The sequence below is a fragment of the Neofelis nebulosa genome, chromosome 5 (assembly GCF_028018385.1).
Source record: "Neofelis nebulosa isolate mNeoNeb1 chromosome 5, mNeoNeb1.pri, whole genome shotgun sequence".
Classification (NCBI taxonomy): Eukaryota; Metazoa; Chordata; class Mammalia; order Carnivora; family Felidae; genus Neofelis; species Neofelis nebulosa.
In genome coordinates this window covers 36,007,074-36,019,290 of record NC_080786.1, presented here as the reverse complement: position 1 = coordinate 36,019,290, position 12,217 = coordinate 36,007,074, and the positions used below count along the sequence as shown (strand labels likewise).

The 12,217-nt window shown below is 48.8% G+C and overlaps 1 protein-coding gene across 3 annotated transcripts in view; it reads right to left on the bottom strand.

The window, feature by feature from the left end:
- Positions 1 to 12,217, bottom strand: part of CLSTN2 (calsyntenin 2) — a 603,671-nt gene that overhangs the window by 118,387 nt on the left and 473,067 nt on the right. For all 3 annotated transcript variants that reach the window (XM_058730043.1, XM_058730044.1, XM_058730045.1), the window contains one exon: positions 10,959 to 11,108. In XM_058730043.1, coding sequence (XP_058586026.1) covers positions 10,959 to 11,108 — 150 coding nt within the window. The remainder of the gene's footprint in view (positions 1 to 10,958; positions 11,109 to 12,217) is intronic.

The window sequence follows — 12,217 nt, the reverse complement described above, 5'->3', positions numbered from 1 at the left end:
AAAGTCAATCACACTGCACCCTATCTAACTGCAAGGACACAGACAAGCACGTCTGACCTTCTGTGAAGGAATATTATGCAGCTGCGGAGGGGGTGGTGAGGCTTTATGATGCACGACAGTGCATAAAGCCTAAGTGCAGCTTGTAAGCACCAAGCTGTCCTGGGGATACTCCTCCCTGCCCCTTCCACTACTGCCTCTTTCCCCACACCCTCAGTGCACCTGGAGAACTGCACTGACGCCTCAGGTCTCAGCCTCTTGTCACCTTCCCTGGGAAGCCTTTCTAAAGGGTTGGGCACCCCAGCTCTCTGCTTTCCTAGCCCCTGGGTCCCCTGGCGACTGCTCTGACTTCCCTGTATGGGATTGATCTCTTCCTGACCTGTCCACCTGCTTGCCCTCACCCCACTGCTCCAGCTCACAGTCCCTAGGGGCTCACAATCCGCCTGGCACAGAGTTGACCCTGAGTGGAGTTCCATGAGTGGAGTGGAAGTTTTGAGAGCTTCTCTGTTGTGCCAGGACCATGGCTGGCCCTCTGCATGGTTATAGAGGGTCAACGCTCCCAAACCCTGTAATGACATCTGAAGGGACATGATATGCTCAACAATGTGACTCCAGGGCCACCCTGGCAGACCAGGGAAGACTCATAACTACATGTGGTCACTCTATCTACCAAGTACCATGTGAAGTGGATGAGGGGAGAAGAGGACACTGTTCCTGCCCACTTTAGAGGTGAGGACAAGTGTAGCAAGGAGAGGTAGGCAGCTTACCATAGTTCACATTTATCACTAGAACCCAAGTGTCTGGCTGGCACGCAGGTGGTGACACTGGTGCCCGGGCTGGCTAGGTCTGTCCTCCCACTCAGGGATGCAGGGAGCTGGAAGAAAACCACCATTCAATGGTCTTTGTGTTGGGCTTCTCACAAAGCCCAGTCCACCTGGCATCCATGTGGGGAAGGGAGTCATAGGAGGGGCATTTCACTGATGAGAGAGCTGAGGCTAAGATGTCAAAAGACCTGCCAAAGGTCACACGGTCAGAAAATGATGCCAAGAGGCTGGCCCGACTCCTAAACCCACTATAGTAGCTTCTCTTTCTCCTCTTCCTTCATCCTCCTCACTGGTACCATGGACCCGTTCCTGTGGCCAGCCACAGGTCTACCTCATGACAACCCTCTGAGACAGGTACAAGAGCCTCATTTTGCAGACGCCACATCTGAAGGTTCAGAGAGGTTACGTGTCTCCCCTAATGGCCCTGAGCTGAGGGCATGGTAGAACCTGGATTTGAACTCTGCTCTTTCTGGCTTCACAGCCATCCCTCTGAAGCCCCGCCCTCTGCTGACTCCCTGCAGGGAGCAATTCTAGCAGGCTGCAAAAACTTAAAAGAACTATCAGTGGAAGAGGCTGATCGCGTGTGGTTCCAGGGCAGACCTGTGTCTACAAAGAGATGGGGTAGAGCATATGGGTTCTAAGTCAGAAAACCCAATACCATCCACTGTTCTCCCTCTCAGCATCTGTGTGTCCTTGGGTAAGTCCCATATCCTCAGTAGTCTGGTCCTCAAGGAGTCATCTAAGAAGGCTGAGAGGTGGCCTCACTACTCTGGATGCAGGCAGGTCCCAGAGGTGGGCTCATGTGGCAAGAGTGATACCTCCCCGACACCATTCCACAAGCCACAGTCCTCGCTCAAGGCTGCCCCGATGTCCAATCACACATTTTTCTCACAACACGAGGGAAGGATTCTAACTACAAAATTTTTCTCAAAATAGCCTTCAATGGTCTCAAAAGGTGGTCAGCATTCTCCTTTGCTTGGAGACACATTGTAGATGACAAGATAGGAGATCTGTGTCTACAGACAGATGGGACTGAGATTGATGTAGGTCCTGGATATAACTAGTTAAGGCCAGTGTCTTAACCTCAATGTTCTCATCTGCCAAAAGGGAAAAAAACAGCTTTCAGGGTATATACTGAGGAGTAAATGGGACAGTACACACATCCCTGTTAGACAGGGTTTGGCAAAGATTAAATGCTTACTCACTGGTGACCGTTACGCTCATTGAGCTCTATTTGGGACAAATTCGGTCCTCCTGCACCCCCTCCCCGCCAGGGCTGAGACGATTAGACCCAGAAACTTCCCAAGCCCATTTCCACTCATGTTCACATGGAGGCACAGGGGAGCCAGGTAAAAACAGGCTCGAGCAGACGAGCTTCCCCAGCAGGTCTTTAAGCACATTAAGACGCCACCGAGTAGGTAAATCAGCATCGTGTACAGAAGCCATTTGTTGCACCATAATGATCGGCTGTGTCAGTGATGTCAAAACAGGTCGTTATTCACGGAGGAGTGCCCCTGGAGGCCCTCTGCCAGGAGCTCGGATGCTCTCCTGGCAGATCTGAGCGGACCCAAGGTGCAGCTGCCCCGGGGTCACTCTGCCGGAGTCAGTGGAATTGGGCTTCAGTGATGGCTTTTCCAATTATTTGGGAAGAAAATGCTCCATTGTAACTTAAAAAAAAAACAAACCAGCATAAAGGGAACTAAAAGAGCTGCTGTTCATTGAGCCCCCGTGTGTGTGGTTAAGAGCACAGTGTTCCACAGGCAGGCTTGCTTCTGGCCCTCAGGAGAAGGCATTATTGTCCGTTTCTATGTAGGCAAGCTGAACCAGGCAGGAGTGACTTTCCTGAGGATGCAGCATGGGTTAGAGCTGAGGAGGGACTGAGGCCTGTGTGCCCAGCCCCCCAGACTGTGCTTTTTCCACACACCCCACCCCACTGTCTCCCTTTGGTCCAATCTAAAGCTCTAAAATCAAGACTGCAAAGCTCAAGACACACAGCCTTACTCAATTCTATAAATTTCCGTGTGTGTGTGTGTGTGTGTGTGTGTGTGTGTGTGTGTATGTGTGTGCACACACAGGCACATGTATCCACTTATATGATGGTACCTATCTTACCAATTTTAGTCATAACATTATTTGCATGGTAATCTAAGTTTTATAAAGCACTTCCAAACATAGGACCTCTTTGGGCCTCCTTACAATCCTGCCAGATGATTAGGCCAAGGGTTATGATTCTCCATTAACAGCTGAGGAAACCCAGGCTCAGACAGGGCAGTGGCTTCAGCAAAGGCTATGGCCAATCACGACAGGGCTAAGGGTTGGCCTGAGCCCTTTTCACTCTCACTCAGCTCTGTCATCACTAGTTTGTTCCTGAGTCCTGCACCCCCAGACCCCATCACCTTCCTCAGCCTTGGGGAGGGTTCAGAGGATGGATATCTAAGGAATAAGGGGAAGGGGGTGACTGTAGAGAATAGGGACACAGGGAGAGGAGATGATATGACAAAGGGGAAAGTCAAGAGGATAGGAGAAGCCTGAAGGTGGAGAACACCTATGGGATGAAAGAGCAGAGCCCCTGGGGATGAACGTCAAATAAAGCCAGGTACTGGTGAATGGAAGGGTGGAAGGTGGGTAATTTTCATGTTCGGTTCTCTTACAGGGGAAGGTAGCTTTCCCTACTCTGGTGTGAGTTGCTGTGCTTGGGTCCACCATCTTTGGGTTTGAAGTTTCACTTATGTCTCAGGCTCACATTGTGTTTCTCTGGCCCATGTGATCACCAGAAGCAACTTCAGGTTTAGGCAAAAAGTATCTGAGAGATGGACAGTCTGCAAGTGTGGGTTTATTTTCACATGAGCTATCATTTAAGGCACTGGTGCACCAGATCAGCATCAATCCAGGAAAGATGGATGTGTTGGGCAGGGCAAGAGAGGGCACAATGAATGTCAGGGGACGCCTTAGGTGCCACATGTACAGTGCTTCATTGAACTGGAGCTACCCTTTCAAGCTAAGTCTCATCACCTTTTTGTAGATAAGGTGATGGAGAGGTGAAATGTGTTGCCTGAGGGTACTCAGGTGGCTTCTCTTCTGAACAATCTCCTGAGATGCCATTTTAGAGCTAGTAACGTGCCCCTTTGGAAACTCCCAACCTCCTTGTTCTAGCCTTCTTCTCCTGCCACTTCAGTAATTCTCTGAGATAGGCAGTTATAACTTTGAATTCTATCTATGCCATTTACCAGCTGTGAGATATTGAGCAAGGTCACTCAAACGTTCTTAACCCTAAGTTTTCCTTATCTGTAAAGTGGGCTAGAATTGCATATCTCACAGGGTTGTTCCTGTCCTCTGTGCAGCAACACAGAGGACTTTTTGGACTTCCATGTTCCTTTTCTTCTGTCTTAATGTGTCTATTTGGTGTTCCATTCTTTCTAGGCTGTCCAAGGCACTCCAATAAATTACTTCTCACTAAGGTGTCAGTGGAAGATAATAGCTCCATGCAGGTGTCACCAAGTATTCTCTGTAAAGGGCCAGAAAGTAAACATTTAGGCTTGGAGGACCATCTGGTCTCTGTTGAAACTGCTCAGCTCTGCTATTAGAGTGCAAGAGCAGCCATGAGATGATATGAAATGGACGAGCATGGCAGGATGCCAATAAAGCTTTATTTATAGGCACTAAAATGTGAATTTCATGTGGCCCAAAGTATGATTTGTCTTTGATTTTTTCCAGTGATTTAAGGTGCACAAACCATTTTCTGACTCACAGTAGTATAAGAACAGGTGGTCAACTAGATTTGGCTTGCAGGCTATACTTTGCTGACCACTGGGTTCATAGTGATTCTTCCAAGAGACATTTACATTTTAAGCTGGGAGTTATCCTTTAGAACAAAAAAGTTGGTACCCGAATGGTGGCATACTGGACACACTGGCAGTACCGTGAAGGCCAGGACTGAGGGCAAGGAGCCAACATTTCTTCTGCCATTCTGGCAATGCCCTCGTACGTCAGCCTGCATTAAGGGAAGCACCATCATGCAAGCTTCAGATGGACACAGTTTCACCTTCTGAGCCTTGCCTGTCTCTAAGCAAATGTGGGTGCCTTCTGGGCTTATCATCCTAAGATTTGAAATCAATGCCTTTCATGTAGTAAAACCTAAGCCAGCTCTTCTGTGTACTTGACCAATAATTGATCTGATTTTGGAAGGGGCAGGGTGAAGCCAGCTGACCCCTGGGGCCTGGGGTTTTTTCTCCTTGGCAGGGTGATGGGCAAATGGATGGCTGCAGGGGGACAGGGACATATACTTGACAAGACTTAGCAGCAGTCAACTTCAGACGTGCTTGGCTGCCAACCTCATCCCCTTGCCTGTGGGCTCTCATGGGCTTTGACTGCAAATCTAACTTCCTTTGCTGTCCAGTACTTTGGATTGGCTTTTGAAGAAATACATGATTTTAGGTACTTTTCCAGAAGTGACCCATTTAAAAGTGTTCTCAGGACAAATCATCCTTTTCAGCTGGTTCCTGACCAGTCTCTGCATCTATGTGGTTGGCCAAGAAGTCCTTCTTTCCCCCAAATCCCTCTCACCACACAGGGTCATGAAAGCCTCTAGGCTCCCCAGTGCTTTTGAGGTAACACAGGAGGCCCTGCCTTCGTGACCTGGTCCCCATAAGCCCATCCAGCCTCCTCCCCCCATGCCCCAGCCACACCATGCTCCTTCCCACCTTCTTGACCTCTGTTCCCTAGTGTGGAACACTCTTCTCTATGCTGAAACTATTATCCTTCAAGATTTGGCCCAGGCACATCTCCCCAGGACCCCTGCAAGGTTAAGTGTCTCTCTTCTGTGTCCCCAAAGCCACCTCCACCAGACCTTTTGTCCTCAGTACTTCCTTGCCCTCATCTCCTTCTGCACTACGGGTCCTGGTACGTCATGTCTGTCTCTGTATCCCTGGCCTTCAGCACACAGCGGGCCTCAGTAAAGGGTGAATGAATTCACTCGGCAATGTCTCCCCCTGAGTAGTGTGTGTGTCAACTCTCACAGTGCAAATAACTAAGGGATAATTCATCTCAACCAGCAGCTTTCGTGCTGCGGTCCTTCCAACACGGAAGTCCTAGACGCACTCTGTGTGTTCATAAATCTTTTCTGTGCGACCTTCTTTCTTGTTCAATGTGAAGGCCGTGGACCAGCTACATCCAGAAGCGCCCCAGACAGAAGAAGTCAGGATCTGCAATGTACCCTGGCTCCCAGGTGCTCCTGTGCGCATGTGGGTGCCAGAAGCCCTACTCTATCAGATACCACCTTTCTTCCTGACCAAGGCCTGATTTGTGGAATGGCAGAAACACTGAGACCATCTGATGTACCTAGGGAAATAGTCAAGCCCAAAGAGCAGAGAAAAAGTGGCTTGTTATGCGGCTGCATCTTTTTTTTCTCTCCATATGAAAAAGGGCAGCTTACTGTGAAGGTGAAGGGACCAGGAATTGGGCCCGTGAGAGGAGGTCTAGGAACTGACAGTGCTGGTTGAACTGGTGCTGGGCGAGGGGTGGCTGACCACCATGGGCTTGTGCTTAGCGATGACGGGAGCAAGGAGAGAGGGGGTCCTGCGGGGGCTGGAGTCTGGAAACTTGGTCTGGCACATGAACAATCCAGAATGGCTGCACGTCTGGGCAAGAAATGGGGAAGGGCCACCAGGGAAGTCTGCCATGACTCTCTCCAGAGGGCAACTGTTTTGCATAAAGGGACTTGAAATACTGAACTCTGCTTCTCTACTGGCAGGAGCAGGTAACAGACACAAAATCTGACTTGCGATAATAAAAGGAAAAATACACTAAATAAGTGTTATGAAGACAATGTTTTCATCTTGCAACATAGAAAGAGATGGGCTAAGAGATTATAAAGAACAACGAAAGAAGGCATAAAGAGGGGATGTGTTTCTCCACATAACGTAACAACTAAACAAACAAACAAAACCCAAATCAGCAACCAAATTACAAATGATCCTCTATGACACATTCTGTGGCCCCTGGAAGGAGGGGTCCACAGGAGCAGCTCCCACTGGGTCCATTGCCACTATCATCCCGATGGCCTCTGAGGGCACTATATCCTCTGTTCGCTCTGATCCATGAACAGATGTGGATTCTTCCCGAAGTCCTCAGTGCCCACATAGGCCCAGGCTTGGGCACATGTAATGGTTTGGCAAGAGGGAAACAGACACCAAGAAGACTGCAAAAGTCTGGCATGAGAGGCAGCCTTTAGGCTTCTATAGGCTACTGCAGGGGAACCTTTTTTCCTGCTTCTTAATAGAATCTTCTACCTCCATGAGTAAGGGTTACTATAGGGATACATGAGGTCTCCAAGCTCGGGACAAAACATGGAGATTTTGTTCTTTATTCCACTCGCACAGGTCTAGTTGGTCCTTGGAGGACCAACTTCTTCTCTGGGCAGCTGAGAATGGGAGCAGCATTCCCTTGGGTAAAGCTCCACCTACTCCCATAGAGTGAGCTGACCCCTACTACCTATTCAGAATCTCAGAAGAGAATCTCAGAATCCCAGCAGAGAGGATAGAACTCATATTGTTTCTGGGAAGACAAGACGCAGCCATAGAAAAAAGATGGAGAACGGAAAACCATAGCCCGAGCAGACAATGTCTTGGTCAAGGTGTATAAGGCAGGTGGCAGAAGAGTCAGGGTCTGCGATGTCCTTGTGCACAGCTGGGTAGGGCCAGCAGCATGCTGGGAAAGCTGCAGCCCCACACTCCTGGAAGGGGTTGTTGTGATGGAAAACTGGGGCCATGTCCTGGGGCACCGCGGGAGTCTGGGAGCAGTCCCTCATTGGCCTGGGAAGGAAGGGAAGGCTCCAGCTGTGAGCAGGGTCCCTTACTCCTTCAGGACAGCTTCTGGGAGAAGCTGATGGTGCTGACTGGGAGTGCTCCTGGGAGACAGGAGGTTCCTGAGCATGATGGATTGCTTTCACTGGGCTGCAGCCCGCTCCTGCCTGGAGGGAAATGACTAAAAACAGGTACAAGAATTTGAACTGCCAAACTGTGTTTGCTTGGTGACTCTTGTTGTTTGTGGGAAATCAGCTCAGGGAAGGCCTCTGTTCTCCTGGGTAATCACCCCTGGCACATACCCGCAGACCTCTCACTCATGGCTGGCTCTGAGGGGCTTGGGTTCATTGCAGCTCCTGACCCCAGCATTCAAAACCTTGACTGCCAGCCATACCCTACCCCTGACCCCTCCAATCTTGCTTCCCACCTCCCCACAGTCCCAACCACCTATGCAAGCCAGACTGGCTTCCTTACACTATTCACTGGTGCTCTGAAAGGCCTCCCTTCTCTGTGCTCCTCTCCCATTCTATACAGGGCCGGCTTCACCCCACACCCACTTTAAGAAGAGCCAGCCCTTTCCCCTAGGGACCTGACAACCCCTCAAGTGAGGGGCAGCCTGCTTACCCCGTGGTTAAAAAAAGAAAACCTGTAAACATTGGCTTACTCCAGTTTGCTCTGCAAAGCTGGGAGAGGGGAGTAGACTGGTCCCACCACTAGGGGCCAGTGGTGGTAGGTATACTCTTCACTGGAGAAAGGGCTATCCAGCTACAAGGCAGCAGCCCTGACCTGGCGTAGAAGAGAGGATTGGCCCCAAGGTGGGTCAGCTGGAGGTGAGGGCTGCCCAAGTGGAGGAATAAAGTGGACCAGCCTTCCGGAAGGAGAGAAGATTGCTCTCCAGGTCTGGGGGCTGGGATGGGAGTAGCCGGAAAGAAGTCTGAGCACTGCTAACACACATCAGAGAAGCTGGGTGACCTGCTACGAGCTGAGAACCTACTGGGATGATGGCTGGGGAGAGAGACCTAGTGGCTTCTACCAGAGCTAAGCTGGAGGGAGGAGGGACACGGTGCAGAATCCAGTGTCAGCTTCTGCCACCAAAGGCTGGCTAACGTGGGCAGAGAAGCCACCATAAGGTAGTTGAGTCTGAGGTTACACATGCTTAAATGGCTTTGCCGGACACAGTGAAGGGATGCAGGGGGTCGCCGTGTCCCTGTTTCCTTTATTCCACAGAAAGGTACATTTCTGTGTACCATCCATTCATCCGTGCAGCACTGGCCAACCACCTGCCTTGTGCCCGGCCCTGCGCTGAGCACCGGAGACACAGCGAATGGGCGTGACCTCTGCCTCCAGGAGCTCACAGTCTGGCTACAAATAGCATTGGGCACTAGCAGGATACGCGTCCCACACATTCTGCACACACGGAGCCCAACATTATTAACATGATTTTCTGTGCATACGTTTAACACTGAAGCAAGTACAAACGCTTTTAGGAAATGGCATTTAAATATAGGTACAAAAATCCCAAATCTGTAGGTGTCTCATTTGTCAAAGACACAAAACATTGGGATCTTTTTCCAGATACCGCTTTGTGTTTTACTCTCCCCACTGAAAATCCCATTATGAGCATGTTCCCTGCTTAGAAAGCTTTTATATTCTTTCCAGGCTTTCTTTTCAAAAGCTAGACTTTCACTGGGTTAGTCCTTATAAGTTAAAATAAAACAAGCTGAGTTCTTCTTTACTCAAATAGCTTTTCATTCATTCATTCATTCGATGGCTGTTTCTTGAGCACCTATCATTGGGGTCAGATATGTGCTAAGTCTGAGAAATTCAGTGGTGAACAAGAGAGACAGGGTCCTGCCCTCAGGTCCCTTAGGGTTTAGTGAATTATACCAGCCAGAGCCCAGGCTCCCTGAGGTTGGTGACACATAGTTTCCCACTCTGGCTTGTTCCTTTTTCTCTGTCTTTTGCTCGATCCAAAATAGGTGGATCTACTTTGTTCTTTCTGTAGCATCTGTCTTACCCGTGACTCCTCTATTGGCATTTCATCTTCTCTACTTTGTTCAAAGGCAAACGACTCTGGCTCTCTCCAGAGGTGGGTTTAATTACTGCCTCCCATTTTTTTCTAGTTGAAAGAGTAAAGGAGATAAAGTTGCACAGGGGAGGAGCCTTTTGAGAGCTGTCTTCTGAGGGGAGTGACCCCAGATGGGTCCTCAGGGGTCCTTGCAGTGTACCATGAGAATGATTGCTTGACTAATAGGCACCCGTTCAAAGTCTGACCAGTGACCTCTATGGTATCGTGGCATCAGTCTGTCCGATAGAAATACGGATGATTACCATAGCTAATGACATCCTCTCAAGCGGAATTTAAGAATGAAATATACGGAGAGGAAGAGAAAGAGGGAAAGAAACAGGTAGAATATAACAGGGGCTCTGAAGCTTAAAGACACGTGGAGAAAACAGTAGACAAAAGCCACAAAGCAGGACTCCAAGAAGTACCCAAAGTTATGAATGAGTGGTACCTGTAGCAGCAACAGCACAGGAAGCAGAAACAGAAGCCAGTGACCAACCAAAATGGTGGCCCAGAGATACGTCCAGCATCCCTGCCCGGCCACTGGAATATTGGTGCCACTACTAGAGGTATTGTTATTCTATAAGCCATCCAATTCTCGGCGAGCTCCATCTATGCACATGGCCTTGCGTTCCTTACTTCCCCTGAGGTCAGTGATAAACCTCTGTCATCTAAGGGTAACCTGAACCTTTGCTCCGTCTTTGCATACCCAAACAGCTAAACTGGGGCAAAAATCCACCTATATCTAAGGCCATTGTTTCTCCATTCCCGGAGCCAACACTTGAGAAACTCCTTAATCTAGAGGCTAGGTTCTGGGACTCCAACCTCTGCTTGTGTACCTACCTTCTGTGCTAGCCCAAAGAACATGACAACCTTCCCCAGGTACTGAGTGATGATTCAAACTTGACACACACTGGCTCAACTCACTCCCTTAGATAAAGCGAATAGGCTTGCTGGCACTTTCTCCTGAACACGGTGGTATAATTACTATCGATTCAAAAGTGTCATGAGATTTTAGAAAGGGTGAGCTGGACAAACAGGGCACACGATATGAGACAAGTTGCCTTGGACATTCTCAACTGTAAAATGAGGATAATAGATCACCCAGGAGTTGTAAGAATAAACAAGCTACTTTATTTCTTGCAGCAGAGTGACTGCATGTAAGAAATTCCTCTAGTTATAGGTTGTATTGGCTTTCAGGATAGGTCTAGCACCTTCTCTGCACCAGGCCAAGCTGACTCCGCTCAACAGCATCAACAAGAGATGGCCCACCTTGCCAGCCAGGCTTGCAAACTGGCTTCACGTCCACCTGCACCAGCGTGTCCTGAGCGGCAGGCTTCTGTCCACAGTCGTAGGCGGTCACCAGGATCTCGTACTGGCGTTGCTTGTCATAGCTCAGCTTCTCGGTATTTCTGATGTTGCCTGAGGATGCAGGGATATTCAAAATGGTTTGGGATCAAGTTAACCACACTGCCGTTCTTTAAAATCCCTTCTCTACTCCGCTAACCTTCACTGGCATGGAATGACCCCTTTCCTTGCTTGTGCGTTGGTGGCAGATCGCCAGGAACCACTGGCTGGAGCCACCTCAGCTGTGGGAAACGACTACTAGGAGATTCCAAGCACATATCTGGAACCCAACTGGTGGATTCGTTAGTCATGGGTTGTCAGAAAAGTCCCTCCTAGAGTGTGCCTGTGTGCTTGTGTCCCTGATGATGTAGGGCACCAAGGCTCATCTGCCATGAAATCTCTGGGAAAAAGATGGGATTCAGAAATGTCCTGGCACATATTTTTTAACATCTGGGCTCGTCGCCAGAAATGTTCACTGCCTCTTCTCACATTATTTTGCTACCAAATAGGAAGTAAAATCAATAAGAAAACGTGTGACCTCTCTTCTGAAAGCTACACAGAATAACAGATTCCTTGCCCTGGTGGCAAAGACATTTCTCTTCTCCAAAAGAGACCACACCATTTTTCTGGGCCATGTGTGTGTTTTTGCTCCTGTGGGTTTGGTATTATAATTCAGAAATAAATATTTGATAATTAATGAGCAAAATTCTAATTGATTATTTTTGCTGAAATACAGTTTTGCTTCTAAGGGATGAATAAAAGCCCAGTGTGCATTGAACACTTCTCAATTTTGGATTCCGAGAGAGTGAAGTCTTCCTTTGCGAAGAAGAATTTCATTCTTGCTTTTTTTTCTGATAGTGGAGCTGACAGCAAATTAGAACTCCAGTGTTATCATTATCCTTCAGCAGAAGTGAAATTAAGAAAATGGAAACTTAGGGGTGCCTGGGTGCCTCAGTCGGTTAAGCATCCGACTTCAGCTCAGTCATGATCTCACAGTCCGTGAGTTCGAGCCCCACGTCGGGCTCTGTGCTGACAGCTCAGAGCCTGGACCCTGCTTCAGATTCTGTGTCTCTCTCTCTCTGCTCCTCCCCTGCTCATGCTCTGTCTCAAAAATAAATTAAAAAAAAAAGAAAGAAAATGGAAACTTAAAAACAAACCAATGTGCTAATGGCTGACTCAGGTAT